The sequence below is a fragment of the Papilio machaon genome, chromosome 4, assembly GCF_912999745.1.
Source record: "Papilio machaon chromosome 4, ilPapMach1.1, whole genome shotgun sequence".
Classification (NCBI taxonomy): Eukaryota; Metazoa; Arthropoda; class Insecta; order Lepidoptera; family Papilionidae; genus Papilio; species Papilio machaon.
In genome coordinates, this window is record NC_059989.1 from 4566304 (window position 1) to 4590674 (window position 24371).

Sequence of the window (24371 nt, forward strand, 5' to 3'; positions counted from 1 at the left end):
ATCTATTTTTTTTATATTATTTCTTTTTAAACACATATTTCCAGGTGGTGGATTTCCTAAATGATCTCTACACGTGTTTTGACTCGATATTAGAAAACTTCGACGTCTATAAAGTGGAAACAATAGGGGATGCGTACATGGTGGTACGTATTTTTTTTATTTAAACATATTTATGCATATAACTAATCGCACTAGTGTAAAATGTATTTAACATAATGTAGGTGTCTGGTCTTCCTCTGCGCAACGGTATCGCACACGCGGGCGAGGTGGCGTCGATGGCGCTGGCGCTGCTGGCGGCCACGCGCGCCTTCCGCGTCCGCCATCGCCCCGAACAGCGCCTGCTTCTGCGTGTCGGCATGCACTCCGGTACACACACATACACGCACACTCACACACACACACAATGCACGAGCGCAAGCACACACACGCTTGCGCGCTCACACATACATATGTGTTGTAATGTCGGGCACTCACACCAAAACCGAATTATCGGTCAATTTCTTTTCGGGATCTATACGAAACTGCAGTGACCGTTGGTGCACGTGCACGGGTGTTATCGTAAATCTTATACTCGTGTATACCATAACAGTATGTTTTAAATTATTTCAGGTCCTGTGTGCGCCGGGGTGGTGGGTTTAAAGATGCCCCGATACTGTCTGTTCGGTGATACAGTAAACACGGCCAGTCGATTTGAGTCCACCGGAGCACGTGAGTTCAATTATTTGGTCGAGTCGAAGGTTACAAAAAGGTAGAAAGGTAGACATTTTTTAAAATGAATGTTTCATTTCTATCCCAGCGCTGAAGATCCACTGCAGTGCGGCGTGCAAGACGCTGCTGGACAAGCTGGGCGGCTACATCCTGGAGGAGCGCGGCATCGTCTCCATGAAAGGCAAACGGGACCAGGTAATAATACTCGTTGATAACAACAGCTTCAAGAATACAAAATTTTAAGTACCGCACCGTAAGTACTCCTCCGTCAAATCCTCTACCTCTTCCCATCCTTACCATATAATAAAAACGGTTGGAAGGGAGGGACTAAAATTGGGCCTCCGACAAGCACACTATAATCAGACGAAATGCGGAATTGCTTCCACTTCACGCCTGTCTTCTGTGTGGTCGTGGTATTGCACCGGTCGATCCGGCCCATTCGTGTACCCAACAAATATTGTTGTTGCGGGATCTATCACTATTAAGACTTTGTTGCATTAAAATAAAATACAATTTAAATTAAAATTTCATTTTCGATTGAAATAAAACATTGCGTCTCAAGAATTGTTGCATGACGTATCAAAGACTGTATGATTTGTACGCATGTATCAGATGACGTACTGGTTGCGGGGCGAGGAGGCGGGCGCGGCGGCTGAGCGTGCGCGGCGCCGCTCGCTGCGTGCGCACGCCGCACACGCCGCACACGTGGCACACGCAGCGCACGCCGCGCACGCAGCCGGGGACGTGCCGCCCGCCGACCGCCGCGGACAGCGCAGCTCGCTCAAGACACGAAACTGGAAGAACCAGCTCGGCGGACTGCATAGGTAACACTTGGTTACTCACAAATAAATTCTTAACTTATTTACGATACAATTTCAAGATACATTTTTGTAGCTTATACTAAGAAGAAGTATAGTATAGTATAGTAAGAAGATTGAAAGAGAACCTTCTATGGTAGGAACTTATAAATAGTAATTGATAATAACGGTCATATACTTTGTTTCAGATGTTGCAGCTTAGAATCTCCAAAGAAGTTGCGGTTTGCGTCCGGCAACCATTTAGAATCTCATACGGACAGCGTGCTCCATCATAGGAGCGACGAGTATCTCATGGAGGTTCTAATAATTTTCATCTTTGTTCTTATCCCCAAAGTGACCATATCAGTACCTAATTGACCACTTACTTTGTCAAATAACTGTTACACTCAATTGACAATTTTTGGTCGTTCGCCTTGTAAAAGTTTCTTTATAAATGTAGGTGGTGGGTGAGGGTCGTCCGGCGTCACAGCGCAGCGACCTGCTGGAGGCGCCGAGCTTGCGGCAGGAGTACACGAGTGTGTCCTGTCCCATCATCGAGCACGTGGAGAGCAGTCCGGCCGCGCCGCTCGACAACAAGCTCGACGCGCCGCTCGACAAGCTCGGCGAGCATCTCTCCGCGCCCGCAGACACCGCCTGCGACATCCGCTTCGTCGTCAACGGCTGTACTTACGACAGCGACGCCGCCGCCATTCCACTGCTAGCTGATGCATGAATGTGTCAATAGATGCCTCCACGAGCGTCTTTCTTCTAAATCTTCTTTAAATATTGTTGGTATGATTATTTGACAAAATTCTAAATCGAGTTTCGGGTTTTTAAGTATGGATAACTAAATTCAGAGAACGAAATCAAATTATATACTTACTACAAATATAACGGTTTTCCCGCAGCAGAACCATATCAAGAAATACGTTCGTGGAGATTATATATTATAATTTATCAGTATCCCTAGTCAATAGCCTCCAGTAGACTCGTCGCGATGTCATTTCGTAGATGTCCCGCTCTGTTACAACTGGGATGTAACTGGCGGTGATCGCCGTGTTAGTTAATTTAACCATGACTATTTGATATGTTTTCATTGTCATTAGAGAATTATATAGTTGTTAAGATTGCCGAGCTCTTACTATATTTACTTTTCAAACGAGATATGCAAAATTCTGTACTTCTTTCTACACACTATGTTATCGTAATGTGTACTGAATTATGTAAATGTCTTATGTCACTCCACTGCTCATATATAATTAAAATAAAATAGTTTGTATATGTAACGAGCTCGACTCTGATATGAAGGAAAACTTTCTATTAACTACCAGTACACAATAACATGAGATCTCAATCAATGTACATCGGCAAGTTATCATTTCTCGAGGGTATCATGTTATTGTGCACGGGTATTACGAGTGAGACGCTCGTGACGTGACCAGACGCTCGTGACGTCACCAGACGGCGGCCGGCAGTAATGTGATCTATGTCAGTATTATTAAGAGAACTTGTTCAATAGAAATTATTTAATAACATTAAACTCTTAATTCACAATTTACGGTAACATCGTTTTACTTACACATATTATTTACAACAGCATTTCATATACATATAATTCTAATATACATTTAAATGATTCGAGTGCAGGATTCATAGATAGATAGACTAGTCTGTCCCACGTTTCTTGTTTATTTATTTTAACATATTTATAATATAGTAAAGTTATCATAGATCCATTGCAATTTCTAATAGTATCAATATAATTATACACTTATACAAGACAACAAAAACAAGTCTACAGTAGAATTAATTGGATCTACCAAATTATTGAATAGAAATCATAATAAAAAAATATTACACTGAAGCAGCCACAATAAAATACGCTTGTACACACTAATATTAGAATATTTGTTAAAACATGTAATTTGGAAAACGGTAGTCTGCTGATTTGTGGCAGATGTAAACTTTACTACACGGGCAATACTAACAAAAAATATTCTAATAGGCCTTTTGTTCCATATCTTTGATAATCGACTGGAAAATTTGATACAAAACAAATCTAAAAGATAAAATAATTAACCTTGGGGTTGAGTTGACATGATTATACAGATCAGTGGCAGATCTAGCTTACAAGTTGAAGAGAAGTCGCGCACCTTACAAGTAGAAGACAGTGATTTATAACAGAATTACTCACTGCCCGAGGTGCAATACTACAATAAGACAGGTCCAACACAATCTGGTGCGACTCTTTCATTTGCATCAAATTGCATCATTTCGTATTGAAGTGTTTTTTGTACTGCACCGATGCCCGACTAGACGGCGGACTCGCGGTCGAGCAGCGGAGGTGCGCGGCGCAAGGAGGAGCTGCTGCTGCGCGTGCCACTGAAGATGCCCAGCAGCCAGGAGCGGATGGCGAAGCGCGGCAGCTTGCGGGCCTCTCCTTTCACATCCGCCATGTTTTCCAGCGACCGCCACTTCTTATAGAATTCGATGTAGTTTGCGTCGTGCACTTTACGTTTGGGTCGCTCCAGCTTGTTGTGCAGGCTGCTTTTGCGCAGTAGGGGGCTGTCCTCGCCCGTCTTTGGGGGGTCGTCGGTCACGATACCGATAATGGTGCCGTTGAAGAGCGGACCGGATACTGTGGAGATGGCGACGTCGGCGTCGAGCGAGCGCGTAGTGTGTCCGCGGCGCAGACGTGCGTCCCGACGCGGCGCCAGCAAGTCCAGCGAGTGCGCGCCGCGCAGCGACACCGCCCCGCCGGCGCCGCACACGCCCACAGACGTCTCCGAGATGCCGTCAGTCTCGCACGCCGTGGACGACGCTATCGAACTCAGTGCGTGTCTGTAAACAAATTATTATTTGCGTCACAAAGGACAAAGATATGTAACCTCAGATCTGTTCTTAATTAAATAAAAAACAGTATAATAATAATGACGCACAAATTATACAATGTGATTTAATTAATTAACACAATAAGTCAATAACACAGAATGTTCACGGCAAACAATGTCGCATTCCTTGACAGCAGAGTATGTGAAGTTTGAACGCAACAAGCAAGCACACGCCCACTTGCCTCTCGCGTTATCTTGAAGTAATTAAAGTTGTAAAGTCAAGGCGCGCCTAGTAGGAGACAATATGCGCGAGTGGCTGCGGCGCGCCGGACCGCAGCTCCCGGAGACAGCTCACAGAACTAAAGAGGCGAACAACGTACTGAAACTAATAACTTTCCACTATACCACTTACTTGATTAATGATGGAATTCTAAATAGCTTTAGTTTAGGGTTTTATTGATCTGTGTAATGCCCTCATAATGTTTATTAAAGTAATCTAACCTGGCGCGTGCCGCGTGGTCGAGGCGGTCGTTGCGGGCACGACGCGGTGCGGGCGAGGAGGGCGCGGGCAGGGCGGGGGGCAGTGCGGGGGGCGCGGCGGGCAGCGAGGCGCCGCTATGGAGTCGCTGTCGCACTCCGCTCATAGCCCACCCGGCATCATTCTTCAGTTCTATATCAAACAATTTTAATATTATTGTGCACTAAAGGCGTGGAAAAATTATACAATGTTCTTTAATAAATTAAACACAAATGAGTTAAAAAAATGAGCACCATTTTCAAGAATATATAGTTACTCACCTGATAAAGAAGGATGTCTGGAGTCGGTCAGTCGCGGACTCCTGCGTGGTCGCCGGAACAGCGGCCGCTCCTCACCCTCTACGGGCCTCTTTTGTATCGCCTTCTCTGTTGCACCGACTAGCCAATATGTTTGCAACTGGAACCATTTAAGTAAACTTTAAATATCTAATTTTGATGTTCATAATTTCTAATATAATGGACAATGAGATGACGTTATACAATACAAATATTTCGTGACATTCATCACCCACTTGTATATTAATACTATAGAGCTCTGGAAAGTATTTTTGTATCTCTCTAACTTAAAACAATCACCTGTCCTTTCCCCTTGATGGGTATAGTTCCCCTGGGCTCGACGAGGTATCCGCCGATCTTGTCGAGGGCCAGCTTGCAGCTGGGCGAGATGTGTATGCGCAGAGGCTCGCCGTTGGACTCCATGCGCGAGGCGGTGTTCACGGTGTCCCCGAACAGGCAGTAGCGTGGCATCGTCAGACCCACCACACCCGCCACCACCGCACCTACACATAAACAAATCTATGACATACTGTTAAAGGTTGCAGTTACATTATAGTTCGACAAGAATCTTGTGACAGTCGGAAAATATTTGAACATTTTTATCTTGACAGCGTCATATTTTGACCAATCAGGGAGCAGCAGTTGCACGGTTTAATGTTGCCATTTCCATAAGTTCGAAATTCCACAAAAATATGGCTTAATTTGCTCATGTATTTGAATGTACCAATTGGAATAGTAAGGAATTACTACGAGAACTCAGGTCATAAGTTGCAAATCAATTGTTTGGAGTTGCATCGTAATGGCGTATCCACACATGCCGCCGGCTTGTGCCGCCGGGTTTGCCGCTGGCTTTCAGACCGCCTTGCCGCTGAATTTGACGCCGGCTTTACCGGCGGCCTGCAGATGCGGTTGCAGTTTTCGCAATAGTGTTGTGACTTTTGTCAGTTAATTGTGTACGTAGGATTGGAAGATTTTGTTAAGAAGAAAGTTGGACTACAATATAGTTGCGTGTATCGCAAGTGTAGTGTTGTATGTTATTATTCATAAAATAATAATTCATTGTTGCGATTCTTGAAATCCATATGCCTTGGATTCCATAATAGTTCATTTTCTTGATACTTTTCTGTAAGTAAAAGTACTGCACCATCATCCCAGTTAAGTTCTGTCGTTTCGTTATTTAAGTATATGAAATTATGTTATTCACGAATACTACAACACTACAACTCCGTATCGAAGCCGCAAGCAAACTGCCGCCGGCAACCAAAAGCCGCGCGTGCCGCATGGGATGGCTAAGGCTAAGATCGGGATGGCCGGCGGCCTGGCCGCCGGGTCGGCCGCCGGCCGTGCCGCCGGGCATGTGTGGATGCACCATTAGACTTTCGAAAAATTTTTGTAAATTTTTGCCCACTTAGGTCTTAAAACTTGTAGACGACCTGTCAATGTCAAAAAACTACCATTAGATCATTGTGAGACAGATGCAGGTAATAGCTAGTTGTTTTATAATATGTAAATTTTCCATAATGATATTCATACCTGTATGAATGCCTATTCTCAGTTTGAGTGTTTCGTTGGGTCTGTGTGCAATTTTGTGCGTCTTGACTGCGTTGAGCAACTCAAGCGCCATAGACGCGATCTCGCCCACGTGACGGTCATTATTACGGATCGGCAAACCTGACACCTGCAACATACGTCACAAAATTATGTTAATTTCACACTTAATTATAATGCAAAAAATACAATACTAGCGATGGTCTGTTGCTTTGAGGTTATTCATTAACAAAATGCTTTCACAAGAAAAAAATATATCTTTTACCTATCAAAGATAGTTCTTAGTTATACGAGGTTTAGAAAAAAAAATAGCGTAAAGTTAAACTCACCACCATGTATGCGTCTCCTATAGTTTCTACTTTGTACACGTCGTAGCCTCTTATAATCCTATCGAAAACCGTGTACAAGTCGTTGAGAAAGTTGACGACCTGCAGCGGCGTGCTCTCCGCAGACATGGCGGTGAAGCCGACAATATCACTGAAGTATATTGTCACAGAGTCAAATGACTCCGGCTCCACGCCCTCGCCGGTCGTCAGCCGCCGCGCCACAGACCTAAAACAATATAGACATGTCATAATATTTTTTTTTCATATTCAATTTTCAAAATGAACTACAGCTAAACTGTTACGCATTTCAACGATATATCTAAAATTTTGTTTCACTAATTACCATGCTCAAATATACCACTACCACTAATTACATTAAATATAATACATACTTTATTTATTTATTTAATTTTATAAATAAATTAAAATACATTTTATAAACTATATTATGTTAAATAATGCCTTATAATGTGATAAAAATAGAAATGTTTTAAACTTTTAAAAACTTCTTAAATTGAATGTTAATTGAGGTAATCATTAAATTTATAGTGCGTCGTGAATATAATAAATGTCGTGAGTATAATATATACAAAATATAACAAATAATGTAATTCAATAAAAGGCATGCTTTCTCTACTTACAACCAAGACTTATCTAAGAGAAAAATTCTAAATTCAATCACCCCTAAACGATCCCCTACCAACTTTATAGGGAGAAACTATGAAAATGCCAACACCGACCATAATGCGTTATGCAAAATCACCAAAAATCCCAAGCAAGCTCTATTTGTACTCGGTTAATGGGAAAAGTGAGGCGAACACGCGGCGGGCACGCGGGGGGCACGCGGCGAGCCCGCGGCATCGCTGCGGCTCCTACAGCGTGACACAAACCGTATTAACTACAATCACCAGTAGGGAGTTAATTACCTCAAGACATTTTCACGACATTTCTATAATGGATTCAACCTCCACATCTGGAAAAGAACACAAGTACAACAAAGTGAATACAATTAGATGGTTTTTTTTTGCCTCTTTTTTGTAACAAAAGCATGTACACCTGTTTTACATCAAGTCCACGTCGATCAGATCGGAAAGCACTACCAACGAGCAGTCTACACTATGACCTCGAATCGATACTACGAAGCGTTATAATTTGATATTTTTTATCGAATTGCATACGAATAAATATTATAAATTTGAAAATAATGATTTATAGCTGGGATAGAACAGTGATAAACCGTCGCCGGATAGTATTTAGCGAGACTTGGTCGGGTTGTGAGTACAAGCGGACGTGGGTACGAGCGGACTGGATGTAAAGCGGTGAGCGCCGCTCGCGCCGCAACCAGCAGTGCGATACAGCTTGTTGTATTTGCGTCTCCAGTAACTGTGCTCACATTTACATTACAACAATGTTACATACCTCGTATTAGTAACAGTAACAGTACATAACCGCATTATAACTAAGGAGTAATTACATAAAGGAATACTTTCTGTATCTCATGCATATGGGGCCCTCGCCACATTCTTCCCGCAGGCCTTACACTTACTAATTATCAACTATTATAAATATAATTAATGACAAAACATGTGGTTAATGATCTGATGGGGTTTATAACAAAATCAAAGTTTTCTTAAAACAGACTTTTATAAAGGTAATTTTAAAATTAGTATTAAGTACTGTAAGTGAAAAAGGATTGTTTTTTTTGTGTCTTGTTTGTCTAGATTTGTCTTTGGACAATGGAAGGTAGACGAGAAAAATTGTGTATCGTGTTTAAAATACCAATAGATATATTTATCACACCCTTGTTATATACAAACTAATGAAACTTGTATACTTACTTTGGTAGCATTCTATGTAACAAATCTTCGGTTTTCTGCTTCTCTTCAATCAATAGCCTTGTCCTCTCGTTGACTAGTTCTTCTAAATTATTAGCGTACTTCTCCATCATGTCCATCATTTGGTCCATTATATTTCTTGACCTAAATTTACACATTAAAATTTTTATTTACTTTGCTTACGTTACACATTATTTTTATAACATACAACAGATTATATTAGTAGAATAGAGTTGAGAGCGGCCATTATTATTTAGTGTAATAAATAGAATAACTTTGTTCATTTTTTAATGTTATTTCTTTGAGTAAACTTACTTGCCGGACTTCATCTTCTTGAGCCTGCTACGTATGGTGGGAAAGTCCGGTCGCAGTGCGGGGTCCTCCGCCCAGCAGTCCCTCATGCAGGACACCACGTACTCCTCCGCCACGCCCTCCAGCGCGCTCGTGTCCGGCCGGAACACCTCCTCGCCCTCACCCTTCACTCTCTTCACTCTATCTACTATATCTGGAAATCAAAAGATAATGGAAATTTACTTTAAGTCATATATTAAGCTTAGCCTTACTATTTACTTTGGAATTTCCTGTTAAATACTTTATGTTATATGTACCTTTGGGTTCCAAGGTAGTAAGTCCGAAAGGTCCACGTCTAGCGATGATTTCGTAAAGTATAATTCCGAAGGCGTACACATCGCCCTTCTGAGTGCCGCCCACTGTGCCGTTGGGGTCATCCAGCTGACGCAGCAGCTCCGGAGACTTCCACAGCAGACCTGCAAGAGTTAAACGTATGTTTAAACATACTAACTCTGCCGAATAAAGGCGTCATATCTGAATTAGATCGGAGTAGTCGAAAGGGTGGAAAGATTGATAACTTTGATACCCATTTACTGTAATCAGATAAGTGTATCTATGGAATGATATCCAGTAGCGGAATATCGCAAAATATTAAAAAAAAAACTAGATTTGAATGTATCCGCCAAAAGCTATGATTACCTCTGTAATATTGATGTTCACCAACAAATTCGTTTTCGGCGCAATATCGTAACTCATGGAGACCGAAATCAGTAACCTGTAAAACAATAAGTATCTCAAAAAGATATAATTCCACTTATTTTATAACGATACAATATTGAGATGATAAAACTTTACCTGCAGCATCCAACGAGATGTAACTACACAGTTAGAAGATTTCAGATTGCCGTGAAATATTAACGGCGATGTATGAATAAATATCATACCCTGAAATATACAATTTTATTAAATAAAACTTTAGTGTAGTTAATGAAATTAAATCAACCAATTAATATTCAATAAATACCTTAATGAGATCATGAATTAGCGAAGAAATAAACATTTTGTCCAACTTAATGTCTTCATTTTCGATAATGTCCTGTAAAAAAATACAACTCCATATATACGATGTTTTAACTATTAATTCCTACTTTAGTCCATACCAAAAATTCCTATCCATACATATGAATAAAATTGGAGTATCTGGATATAATAACGAAAAACCATTTTTTTAAATTTTTGTCCGTCTGTATGTTTCTTTCGGGTAATTTCAGCAACAGCTGGATCAATTCCGACGGGAAGTAAGTTGATCCAGGCTGGGTATAGGTTTCTTTTTTATTAATTCTGCAATGACGAAGTTGCGGGCGATCGCTAGTATTAAATATAATTTTAACGAGGTGTTCCTCGCTGCCAAATTTTTCATATACTCACATACAAGCTGCCCTTGGCGCAGTAGTCGGTGATGAGGAGCACCCGCAGAGGTTCCACCACCGCGCCGATGAACGAGTTCAAGTTGTCGTGTCGCAGCTCGCGCAGCAGCCGCATCTCCTTCATCACGTCACGAGATATGTCCTGCACAACATACATTTACTTACAACACTATAATTACATATCACTAAATTTATCGCATTTTACAAATCAACTGACTCCCACCACAAACAAAAAAAAATCCAAAATAAGTTCACTTTTTGACTAATATTAAAATAAAAAAACTATTTTAAATATGATGATTACATTGTGTATCTTTCTATCTATCTATTCAGCCTCGGAACGCCCACTGCTTGGCAAAGATCGCCACGATGATCTATCCATTCGACCTGTACTTGGCCGCCCCCTCTACTTTGCGGCCCCATCGGCCGTCCGTTCTGCGGATTCTGCGTCGTGTATATCGTATATATTTACAAATTAACAAAGAGAATAGAAATACTAACTTTCTTCTTGGCAAACTTGAGCTCCTTGATGCGCACGACGTTGCCGCGGTAGTGCGCTGTCGTTGTGAAGATCTGAGTGCAACATCGACTCTCGCACGATATACCGCTCGCCAGGCTCAACTGTATACGTAACCTTACTTTAAAAAAATTCCATGTCCAGTCTAGAAATATTCATAATTCATACTACTGTATTACTAACTAATTGAAGTTCTTCACATCATATAAACATCACCAATCGTATCAAAAATTAAACAAAACAGTAAAAATCGTGTATATTTTTCACTAAATATAAGTACTTGATAAAAGCGTCAGAAAAACTAATCGATATTACCTTACTAGGTGACCACACGAGGCCGCTGCCTAAATATCCGGCTATTTCATGCGGATCTATCTTCCAAAGCAATCCTTCTATCTCTTGTTCTATCTTCCATTTGCGGTATATACTGATGGTGACGACGAGAGCACAGAACAGTGTGACAGCGAGCGTCCCCGCCACCACCAGCGATGTGATTTGAGATTCATCCTTGGGACACTTTTCATTGAGGAACCCGCAAGATGGTTCGTCCTCGGGCTTCACACTGTCCGGCCAATCGATCGGCAAACGGGGATTTAATTTGTATTCCTGTAACATTAAAGGGGTAAATTTAAAATGTATATAAAAATAAATGACTCAATTTTTGTGTTTTTTCAAGTATGAAGAGACATACAAGAATATTTTAGCTAAAGCATCTACACTAGTGTTTTCAAGCATTCATTTGCTCTTCAGTGGGCCTAGCACGAATATTTGTGACAATCGCTATCATGTCGTCATCGATAAAATTTGTAAAACAATCTCATACTAATTTTAAACAATGACGATATGAAGGCAATTGTCACAAATACTCGTACTAGGCCCACAGAAGCAGGAACAAGTTCTGTTTCTTTCGACATTCAAAATATGTCGCTTTAACACATTTGACAACTCACAGGGAATTTGCGAGTGGACTGCTGGAAGTTGCCAACGGGCACCATGCTGTAGGAGCAGTTGATGTTGTTGTCACTGAAGTTGGTGGGCTTGAAGGCCAACACGGAGAAGTTACCCTCAGAGTCTGCGCGCTCGTCCAGTCGGATCGACATACCCGATACACCTTAAATTTATATAAATTAGAATTGTAATTGTAATATTGTAAGTATATAGTAGTATTTACTAAAGAAGCAAATAAATATGAATAAAAAAAATTACTTTTGTACGGCGAAGATTTTATCATTTCAGCAACAATTCGAGAACCATTAGTTGCGATGCTCATCAGTTTCTTGTAAGTGAGTTGTTCCTTGTCAGTCTCTTCTTTTATTAGTTTATCCAAAGCTGTGGCATACAATTTCACAGAATCGTACAAATATGCCGCATATATTGATACAAACTGAAAACAATATTTAAATATTTTACGAAACATTCTATTTAATTGTGGTTTATAAAAAATTTTCATCCTTGTTCAATTTTAAAACAATATTATATTAGATTAGCAATAACAGTATCAACTTAAGTCTAATTAATTAATATCTTAAACCTTAATAACCCTTTTAAAATATTACCTTGGTAAATCTATCTCCAAAAACTGTCGGCAATGGAAATTCGAATGGTTTCATATTGTTATACTGTCGAACTTTGGATGTGAAGTTCGCATAACCGCCAGTTGGTTCAGAAGATACCACAACTAGCAGTGACTGCGCCCGCTTCCTAAACTCCGGTGTGTTCGGACACACCAATTTAGATCCACGATCTTCAGTATCTATAAAAACACAACATAATCCATAATTAACTTAGTATAACTTAAGTAAGAAGTACATTATAAAATAATATAAAATATGTAAATAAACCAATTTTAGTAAAAAATCTAAAATAAACACTTACTTATAATATACTTCAATGAGTCCTTTGAGGAGTACGTCATCATATCAACAAATATAACCATGTACTCCCCCTTAGCGAACAACTGTAGCGACTCCATAGCTGTCATCATTTCTATGAGACCAGACGTAGAGCCCAAGAACACGTAAACTGGAAAAAAACATATCACATTAAAATTATACGCTAATAAAAAAAATACCAATACGGTATATCACAACAATGATCGCTAGAATGTTCTTGAATAAGAACTAATGAAACTAAAAAAGTTTTAAAAAAAGTGACACGGGTCTTTGTTAAAAGATATCGATTCACACACATGTCAATAGAAGAGCTCCAGCCTATCCACGTTACGATTGACTAATTAGGGGTTAATAAAAAATGAAAAGGAACTAACTTCTAGTCTTGTTCTTGGTCTCCTGTATGAACTGGTACCAGAAGCCGGGCGCGCAGCAGGTCATCTTCTCCTCGCAGCACTTGAAGCCGTCGATGACGGGCCGCTGGTGGTTCACCGTCATGTTGTTCTGCTTCGCGTGGTTCTCCAGAGTCAGCGCGACCGTCACCCACGACTCTTCGTATAATATCGAAAACTTATTCCATCTGTAGTACCTCAATAAAGATAACACAGATTTCGTCGCCTGAAAAGTTGCCATACATATGAGTTTATTGGGTCCATGTGCATCTTTTTATAAAGTATATAGACGTATATACCTGAGTGTCAGGCGGCTCCAGTCTAGCAAAATTTGGCAATGTTGAAGTTTGGTAATCTGAACATTTCTGAAATAAAATAAGTGTTTTAATAAGATTTTATGTTATATCAATGGAAAAATTATATTAAAGACGAGTATTTTACCGACTTAGCTCGTTAGACTAACTTTACAAAAAAACATGAATTTTAAATGTGTGTCGCATATAAATAATAACAATAATACAACTGTTGCTTTGAAAGTTCGCAATGCACTTTGCACTGTCAACTTTTCAAGATTTGACCGATTAAATTTGCATGATGCAGATCATTAATACTCACATAGGAGATCATAGGTAGATTTCGAGACTGTGCGATGATAGCCTCTGTGTGGCAGCGACCCTCGGGGCCGAAGAAGGCCACAACGCCGGAACAGCTCATATCGGTGAGCAGCCGCGTCGCCGTCACCGTGTCGCAGCGCGTGTCGTTCCATTCCAGCAGCAGCTGCACGTCGGGTAGGATGACCGAGCTGTTGTTGATCTGAAAACGACAACAAACCTTATAATGTGTATGTACCTATATATTGAGATTACAAAGCAGTGTCAACCTACTCATAAATTCTGTTTATTATTTATACTTTAAAAAGAGCGTTCTTATATCTGAATGCATGTCAATATGTAATGCAAACCTCCTCTAGGGCCATGGAGAGGGCGCCGGAGATGGCAAGGCCCTGCCTGTCCCTGTGCTCGCCTTTGATCGACGGCAGGTAGCCGATGGTGATGTTGTACTTCTTGGCGGCGGCTGAAGGCCCGGCCAGTAGGCCCAGCGCCGCGAGCACCAGCACCCGCGCGCCGCGCCACATGCCGTCGCCTTCACCGCGGTACTAACAGCTGCCGAGATACAAAAAAAAATCCAATCAAGTTTAACAAAAAAAGATACATCAACCTGCTTGGTGTAATTGAAATCAATTTTACATATTTGTATAGTAATCAAAAAGAGAAAGACATCAAAAATTGCTTTAAGAAGTTGAGCTTGATTATTGAATTCACCTCAAACATAGCCCTCCCTCCTAAACTACTTCGGATGACAGTAATCACCATTGCTGACTAATTGGCAATTGCATTGTCACAGTTTGCATAGACGTCATCGCGTGCTTTACTACATTCAGTCAATCTTAACTGCACGTATTACCTATTGATGCGGATTAGAAGAATAATCATTTTTTTTTTTTTCATTTTAGGTTGTAATTGACAATCCCGATATCAAATAATACAATAAATGATTTTTTACAGATAGGTTGGATGGACAAACACTAGCAGTTGTATATAGCTGGATACTAATCAAAGTTACGGGGTTTAGTGTAACATGTTACACGGCGATCATTCACGTAGTCCGTACCTACGTACTGTTATGGAGAAACTAGCGAGCAATGAGCCGCTCGATTCGAATGTTACACTTCGTAACGTCGGTCTGTACCCAGCTTAACATGAACAACAAATATAGTAACGAATTAAATCTAAAATGTGTGACGTCTTCCGCGGTTTGTGTTAACAATTAAATAGTTGCGTCAATTGTTTTACGTCGTTTAGTAATAATATTGTAGTAAATCATTATAACGCTGAGTCAGGGAATAACAGAATAGTCATAGAAAATATTTTTTATTTACATATTTAGGTCTTCGGGTGCATTAGTGATGTATTCTAACTTAAGCTCTCAACTTAGTTTAAAGTGCTGATTACTTATTTGCAGCCAGTTTTATAGTAATTAATCCTGCAATAACATTTATTGGGTGAACGAATGAGCCGGGTCGAGTGGTGAAATACCACACAGACGAAAGGCGCTATTTCGGCGAATTCATGTGGCAACTTGCTCGTTTGCCACCTTATAATATAAAAAAATATAGAGAAGGTTTATTCCACTCCATGTAAAAACAAATTAAATTTAGAATTAAATACATTTAAAGTAAATGATCATGTGACTGTTATATAAATAAAAGGCTTGTTTTTGTCTTTAATTGAATAGTGATCAGGTCTGGTAAGTTAATAATCTGGGTCCAGTACTTTCTAGTTGTGTTCATCTAAGTGCCGGTGGCGTTCCCCGGGCAGATTGCCCTGTTAGGTGGGTTTGTCTTTTGATATGTAGCGCCAACCGGTACCCAAGACGGGCTCGAGCGCTCGCTTCTCAAAATAAACCAAGTCTCAGTAGACGAAGAAATTTATACCATTTAAGTCGCATAGAAACCTTTTCTAAGAAGAAAAACTTCACTCATTGCAAAACTTTTTGTTAACCACTTAGAACATGTTAATTCGATTGTGGGACTCCACGACCTAAACAGTCATACCCAAAACGCGCTAGGCGAATGCAAAATTAGTGATTATTTAATGAAAGATGAACTGGCCGGTTTGCCGGGTTTTAGAACAGTTCTAAATTTAACAAAATTTCATATATGTAGTTACGATATCTCTTATCATCATCATCGATACTACATAAAAGTTGTTTAAATTTAGAATTCAATCCAAATAATTGATTTTCGAATTACCAAGTTCTTCATTATTTTGTAATAGCCTTAAATAACACAAGAATGATTATAACAATTAACACACTTCAAAAAAATTCTAACCGTAGGTTTCCCAGATCAAAATATCTTTATAAAACATATCGTCATCCATATCATTATCTTTGACAAAACAAAAAAAAAATATTTATTTCAAGTAAATCTTTACAACTAAGTTGCCGGGGCTTCCCAAAAAGTAGTCAGGAGACACTTGTGTAGGGAATGCCTCGCATGTAAAACAGATGTAACAATTTGTTTTCAACGGAGATTTTGGTCTCAGAAACCTACGGTAAATTAATTATCGAGACTTGATTGCAATGTTGAGTTATTTTTATGATTAGGAACTGTGACACTGATTCTTATTAACAAGTTAATCAATAACACACAGAAATTATTTGTGCCAACGTAATATTTAACATGAAAAATCACCTTCGAGAATAGAAAAGATTACCCATAAGTCGATAAAACAATAACAAATTAGACAATACGGTATTCTATGGATAATGTTAAACCAACAAATGTAAGTATAATTCGATTCAATTGCTTGTATATATCTCCTTTTGCGGATTAGGCCCTAGTCAATGTTTTTAGTTTTATTCTCGTTTGGGAGATACTGACACTGACACTGTTTTTAAGAAGTTTTATGAGCATACACTTTAATTTCCTTCAAAACATACGTGTCCGGGTAATTCGTGTCAATGAGTAGATCTATTTCTGTAGCTCGCTTAACGCCAAAGGGAAGTATTCCCGCGGCGCGCTTTCCGCCCTCAAATGTAGGAATTACTTCCACACGCTGTCAAGTAAGTAATTGACTCGCAGCCGGACACCGATTAAAGCAATTGCTGGTGACGCTATTTTGACAACACGGCCGCCACCGTCACAATACATGTCTTGACATTTGCCACACATTACATTTTTCGTTAAGTTATTGAAATGAAATAACACAGAAACAAATAATAATTGATTGGAGTATCGGTGGCGCAGGGGTTAAGCAGGGAATACACAGAGCTACCAATCAAAGGATTTATCGGTTTAAATTCTACGTAACTCTTGGGCAACGTAGCATTTTACCCGTGGCAGCAAGCTACATGCCATCTTTGAAGTGTTTCCCCATTTTAGAGGAACCTCATCATAAGCCTGATGTAAAAAGGAGATAATTAATGATATCTTTATTATTAGATCTTGTCACATTTACTAAGTATTTTGATCAATGGTACAATCCCAGTACATACAACATGGATATGAAAAGAGGTAGCCATATAGCTATATTTAAAGGTTTGAAACACTTCTACAAAAGAGTAATACAGCAACATAGAGGTCATAATTTTGAGATTGTATCAGAAACGTAACACAAAAGACTTGAATCTTAGGGTGTTGAACGGCATACTGCAAGTGTAGCATAGGCCGGTATCTCTGCAACCGACGCATGGCATGGCACGGCACAGCGTGTGACGCGTCTCGCCTTGAGATAACGTCGCTGATAACATTCTCTAGCTATTTTTAGATCTTAATAAAAAGGTAATGCGATAATAATGACATTTTGCGGAATCGGAAACATGCTTGCGGCTGAAGTTGTACACTCTATTATACCTAATACTATGCGATACCAATATAGTGGTAGTAGATTCATAAGCCCTTACGACAGAGATAGACAGCTCACACAGGCGTGTTGTGAAATGTTCCGTCCCCAGCGCTATTTCCAAACCATTAAAACTAAGAACTTGAAAGTCAAGAAGTGACACATTTATACGACTTATCGTACAAAAAGATAGCAATATGCATAAGCATGTTACGCAAATAATTAAGTTTAATCACATATTAGGCACAGATCATCCACCTTTTGTTATAAACCAAACAACTAACCATAAAAATAAAAAATTATAGTGAGTACAGTTCCTATTTATAGGGATATAACGACCACGTAAACTACTACGCAACCTAATTGTCTTATTTCTTTTCAAATTCAAATTGAAACAATAAAAACATGGGTTTTCCTACGTCAGTTAAATAGGTATTGCTGGTAACCGGAGAACGTTTTCTGATAACGGAATTATCTGCTTAGATATTTCATTTGCATCGACACATTACTCATGAGGATCACCGCTAGTCACCAGTCAATGATAAATACTATGCAAAACAGCACTCGTAAAAAAGAAAGACATGTTTTTATGATGGTATCTATAGTAATATAATGAAGAGGATAGATTTGACTATTTGTTTGCATTAATAGACTCCGAAATTACTGAACGGATTTGGAAAATTATTTTACCGAGACCTCCCCCCGGATGACATAGGCTACGTTATTTAATACTATATTTCGCGGGCAACTGCCAGTCATTAATATTTCTGCCACGAAATCATATAAATGTTGTTTCAACTATAAATAAACTTGTGTATTGGCTATATTATTTATCATGTCTCGTATTAATTGTACACTAACCGCTGTTTTCCTATAAACTTATTGAATGAAAAATCTACAAAAGGCATTGCATATCTAAGTTTTACAAGGCGTATAAACAAAATGCATTTTGATAAGTGCTTACGTTTTGGTAACAGATTTAATACAAACAAACGATGAAATATAATGTTTAATAATAAGAATGACATTGATAGTATGTCTTATAAAAACAACAGTAGTATGCACAACATGCACTATGAATACCAGCTAGAGGTCTACATGGGGTTTTTTCGCCACACGACTATATTATGCAAATTTCGCGTCAGATAAATCAGAAGACTGCGCCATACAACACAGACAAAAAAACGAAACTTATCAGGATTAATGTAGACATATTCGTATCTCAAAAAAAAAATATTTAAAGTACTTGCCATTATTAAATTGATCAAAAAAAATCAATAAACTTCTAAAAACACAACAAATAAAATGTAAATGTTTTTGTTTTGTTTTAATGGTGCCCTAGATTAAGCACGATAACAACAATTTGTAAACAAAGCATGAATTGCATACATTTAATACTATTGCAAGCAAACCACAATCCTCACACACACACGCACACATGAAAGTTTCTACAAAATACATTTTTTTTTACAATGCTTGCTAATATTATAAATGCAAAAGTTTAGATGGATGAATGGATGTTTGTTTGAATCTGGTATGCGTTTTTTTTTTTCATAACTCATAAATTACTCTGTTCAGTTTCTTTTAAAAAAACATTCACATAAACAAAATAACTAAGAAATATCGATATCGTGCTGTATTCATCGCCAATTGTCAACAAATGTTTATTTATGATCCTGAAAAACAATAATGGAATAAAAATCTTAATAACAAATATATTGTCAGGTAAATTATACGTGTGGGAACTGTCTTAGCTACACTAGACCAGAATCAGTCAGTGCCTTCTCCCAGCTTTAGTTTACACAAGATAACGTACGAAAACAATACATACAATATTTTATTTGTATTAATATGTACTACGTTAGTGTACAGAGCATATTGATTAATCAATAATTTTAAAAATGAAACTAACAATTGAATAACATTTATAAATGTAACTTTAGCTAACACTATACAACTTTAAATTAATATGTTGGTTGGAATTTAGATGCCAGTATCGATGTTTCTAAGCTTTATTCGGTAACAATGGCTTGTGACTTCAACATATTATGCGGAAAACCAAAAGTGTTATGACGTCAGATATGATTATTATTGTAGTTTTTATATACCTATGCACTATATGATAATAATACTTCGAAAACTGTCTGAAAATGTTATTTATATAAAACTTATTCCGAAAATTACGTCATTTGTCTAACATGGTTATTAACATAAAGCATTTGTAACCTCGTGTTCGGTTACTATTTACAGAGCTATAAATAGTAACTAAATACGTATAAGCAGTAGGCTGAATCAGCGGTCAGGTTGCTAAAGCCTTGACGGTGACAATTTAAATATATACAAACTCTCATAGAGAGATAACGCATACTTACGTGTATAACACTAACATAATAATAAAAAACCTACGTATCTTTTATTTGTTTTACTGTTTATAAGGTTTACCTAAAATGCCACGTACTGAGCAATATCTCTGGGCTAAAGCTTTCGGCTTTACATGATAACCATGAATTCAAAACGGTAGGTAACTATATAATTTATCTTACTTCTTACTTAATATTATAAATGCGAAAGTTTAGATGGACGGATGTTTGTTAGAAAGTATCTCCAGAACGGCTGAACGGATCTCGCTGAAATTTGGCATAGATGTAGAACATAGTCTGGCAGAACACATAGTCTAATTATTAAATTATTTTTTTATAATTCCACGCGGATGGAGTCGCGGGCGATACCTAGTAAGAATATATTCCCAACATGCGTATTTCCAAGGGAGAGTGACGAGTATGCAAAATAAAAAGTGATAATCTTTACCCACAACTCTTAATAAGAAACGAGCTTTTTACCTTTTTTATGATAACCAATACGAAGGATAAAGTGGTCCCAATTACATTTATTGAAACTCTAGGTTAATAAAAGTTGTGCTATTTCTTCAAGGACATATAAATACCAGAATGACGATGATCACTAGCATTACGCGTTCAGTCAGTTCGTTTGCCCTTTACTGTGTAAAAATAATTAAAGTTAAAAATAACTTATGCACTGGTTTATTTTTACATTACCATACCAGACGCTCGATAGCTAGTTATCATACACGATATCAAATTAACGCATTCGAGTTACAGAACGACTGCAACTCCAATCTATTTTATACCATTCTAATTAGACCCACTAATGTAACAGGTTTACACTTACAGTAATAACAAAAACGTAACCTATATTATTGATATCCAAACTGAATTAATTTCTTATAAAACATAGGTTGTGTTATATGGAGTTCGGGCGCGACGCTAGTATCCTGGAATATGTATTGACTATTGCGATTGCGGGTGATAAATTACTGGGATAGATTTATACACGTAAACAACAAATTCACAGAATAAGTGATCATTAATTTTTGTAAAACTATCGTAGTAAATACAAAAAACAAAACAAACGAATTGCATGATGGTATAATGATAAAACAACATGGGTACTGTCTTAAGACATTACTATAAAATGATAAATAATATAAATAATAACTTTATTATTTTTGTAACACCCATAAAACGTCAGCCATAAATATAAAAGATTTACACACAAAATCATTAGTGATACTACTTATTACACTCAACAAGCTGCTGAATAGTGTAGGCAATAGGCAGATAAGTAAATAATCTATCATTCAACACTATGTATTGTTAAGCCTACAATGATTGTGGACTGGATACTCATGCAAAAAACATGCTTCATAAAATCTTAAAACATTCGTACTAGCTATTTTCGTTGTAATCACAACAATATGTAATGTTCAAAAATCGCCAATGGCGTATGTTCTCTACGTTTAAATTGTTATTCTAATAAATATTAAATTCCTGCTATTAAAAACTGATACAGAAAAATGGTTGTTAGAAAAAAATTCAACAATGATTTTTCTTGTATCTGATTGATATACAGAAACGGAATAGTCCGCGATCGTATCGATCCCGACGTTTCGATGTTTGTTCTGCCACTCCCAACCACACCCATCACCAAAGATAATAAAAAATGACCACCCCTTGCCGCCCCCGCCCCCGCCATACTAACACTAACACTCTTGTTTTTGTAAATTACGCAATGAAATAACATATGAACACAAGATAACACAAGTAAAGTTCTTAAGTGTATTGAGTTAGCATTGGTAACTGGAATTTTTATTTTTTGATTAATATGAGTCAAATTTCATGTCTATCAGCTCATGAAATTTCCTTTGAAAAAGGGATATAAACTTTTCATTTCACAAATTATTTATCTATATTTGTGTAGTATGCTACACCTACATGATGATAATTTTAACTTATTTACACAATTTTAATAAAAAATTAACACCAAACTTTCTAGTCAAAGTTTTTTCTTATCTTGTTTATATCTATATATATAAAAGAAAGTTGTGTTAGTTACACCATTTATAACTCAAGAACGGCTGAATCGATTTGACTGAAAATTGGTGGGCAGGTAGCTTAGAACCAGGAAACGGACATAGGATAATTTTTAGCCCGTTTTTTATTTATTTTTTTCCGCGCGGACGGAGTCGTGGGTAAAAGCTAGTATTTACTAAAAGGAGGAGTTTGTTTATTTGAGTTAGATATCACAAACCACTAACTGCCTTTCAATAATTCTTTGAAGGCAAAGTTAGCATTATACTCTTTATCAATATGTGAAGTAGTTAGTACAGATCTTTTAGTGACTTACTGTACAAAACTCAATACTCAATGGTAATAATTTTTTTTTTATTATATATTTAATTAGTAGTAAATAGACTGCAATTCGTAACATGCATATGAACAGGAAAAATTTGTATTGTATAACAAACTGATTATAAACAATAGAAATATAACAAAAAAATGAAATATGATGTCTATGTATTACGTTACTATGTACCTATATACAACAAACTGTTATTACTGGCCATTGTATATACAATTTTAAATCAGAAAATTGGAAAACAATATTAAACAAACACTTTTGTATCATCATTGGTAATGATGTCAACATAAGTATGAGATTTTTGGTGTACTTTACACCTGATAAGTTTGCTGCACAAGTTTTAATATAAATTTTGTTAATGAAAATTATATGGCCTTTGTCACAAATATTTATGCTAGGTCCACTCATGAATGTGAAATTTGAAAAAGTTAAATTTTAAAAGAAGTGCATAACGTAATTTAAAAAAAATCTTAGGTTACAAATTATGATCAAATTTCTACCAATGAGAGACCACTATTAATTATAAATCTGCACAAAACAGAATCAAAGTAGGATATTATGCCAGTTTATTTCATTAAAGTTTTGTACACATATAAAAGATCATTTGCTAATATAAAAGACCCATACAAGTTGTGAAAAAACAAAGCACCATACAACCATTAAATACTTAACTTCTAATAAACTTTGTAATATTTAATTGCATAATTATTTTGATATACTCTAAGCAACTTACTTCTCACTTCTAAGTGTGGTAACCACAAAATTTATGTATTATAGGAAAGGAGAAGTAAATAAGAAATATATAACTTAGAAAACAATGATTAATCATAATATTAAAAAGCAATCTGCATACATTAATTATGTATATTTTTACTTTTGCATCATCTATGTCATCTATTTAATTTAAGTTTCACAGTCCAGTATCGGGCACCTACTTTCTTTTACCATCACATTGATAACCACATTTAAAGCAGCAAATAAAACTATTTGTCCCTTCATGCTTAATATATTCTTGTCTTATCTTTATCCCATACCATACTTTATATAACAAATACATTATATAAATATAGTATAGTAGTTGTTAATTATATCACAAATATAGTAGAAAATTAAGTGAGAGGTACCAGTGTCAATAGAAACTTATAAAGAATGTATTATGTTTAAGAAGGTATACATAGTTTTGACTTACCATAAACACCAGATTATCAGCTTTGAATGTGTTCGCTATATTCTTCATAAACAATAAAAACTTTCATCACAATTGTATTATTAATTCAGTATCTTCAAATAAATTCCACAAAACTATTTCACTTGACCATAATAAAGACGGGCTAAGTATTTACAATAATATCATGTTTACAAAGACATCAAAGTCTACAACCACCGACGGATCGGATTCTAAAAATACTTCGACACGATAAAACGGTATGAATGTGTTAAAACATAAAGCAACACAATGATGACAATGAGCGAAATGTGGACCGCGAATCCGGATTAACATGCACAGTGCCACAGCCGAAGTAGGATACGTATAAACGTTTATAAAATATTAGAAGATTCAAGCATCTAAAATTACAAGAATATAAGTAGAAAATTATACCAACTTATTACATAGGCAAATTTATAACGTATATTTTACTTTATCTTGCAATAGGTAACATTTATTTATGTTATTGTACTTTCAACTTAATTATTGTAATCAAGTGAATATTTGTATCACTAGAAAGTTTTGCACAAATTGCACCTAATCTTTCGGAACTTATTTATCACTAGCACCATTTAACAAGGACAAACATCACTTGCAATAAAATAAACGATAGAAACGCAATTTCAGTGTAGCCAATGAAAAGTACAATACAGATAAAATAATTT

The 24371-nt window shown here is 37.3% G+C and overlaps 2 protein-coding genes across 2 annotated transcripts in view; one reads left to right on the forward strand and one right to left on the reverse strand.

Annotated features, from left to right (window-relative positions):
* The window catches only part of LOC106710646 (guanylate cyclase 32E), a 39303-nt gene extending 36432 nt beyond the window's left edge, over window positions 1-2871 (forward strand). The window contains exons 22-28 of the mRNA XM_045686926.1: window positions 45-143; window positions 222-366; window positions 610-708; window positions 797-903; window positions 1321-1532; window positions 1715-1823; window positions 1966-2871. Coding sequence (XP_045542882.1) covers window positions 45-143; window positions 222-366; window positions 610-708; window positions 797-903; window positions 1321-1532; window positions 1715-1823; window positions 1966-2238 — 1044 coding nt within the window. The 3' untranslated portion in view covers window positions 2239-2871. The remainder of the gene's footprint in view (window positions 1-44; window positions 144-221; window positions 367-609; window positions 709-796; window positions 904-1320; window positions 1533-1714; window positions 1824-1965) is intronic.
* Window positions 2872-3027: 156 nt separating this feature from the next.
* LOC106710786 (receptor-type guanylate cyclase Gyc76C) lies at window positions 3028-24087 on the reverse strand. Its single transcript, XM_045686828.1, has 24 exons — window positions 23689-24087; window positions 14336-14537; window positions 13990-14187; window positions 13674-13739; window positions 13360-13600; window positions 12969-13115; window positions 12650-12846; window positions 12300-12477; window positions 12044-12204; window positions 11409-11699; window positions 11078-11197; window positions 10578-10718; window positions 10174-10245; window positions 10005-10094; window positions 9849-9924; window positions 9467-9625; window positions 9174-9363; window positions 8862-9002; window positions 7027-7249; window positions 6683-6827; window positions 5450-5652; window positions 5135-5270; window positions 4838-5006; window positions 3028-4346 (listed from the first exon to the last, which is right to left on the reverse strand). The coding sequence occupies exons 2-24, from the start codon at window positions 14507-14509 to the stop codon at window positions 3818-3820; spliced, it is 4047 nt and encodes a 1348-aa protein (XP_045542784.1). The 5' UTR covers window positions 14510-14537; window positions 23689-24087; the 3' UTR covers window positions 3028-3817.
* Window positions 24088-24371: the final 284 nt, after the last annotated feature.

Bases quoted from the DNA above. Each gene is read 5' to 3' on its own strand.
- LOC106710786 (XM_045686828.1), bottom strand. From the start codon at position 14,509: ATGTGGCGCGGCGCGCGGGTGCTGGTGCTCGCGGCGCTGGGCCTACTG. The intron at 13,116-13,359 runs GTTAGTTCCTTT...GTTTTTTTCCAG, and splicing joins GACCAAGAACAAGACTAGAA to TTTACGTGTTCTTGGGCTCT. The intron at 5,653-6,682 runs GTATGAATATCA...GTTTATGTGTAG, and splicing joins GAGAATAGGCATTCATACAG to GTGCGGTGGTGGCGGGTGTG.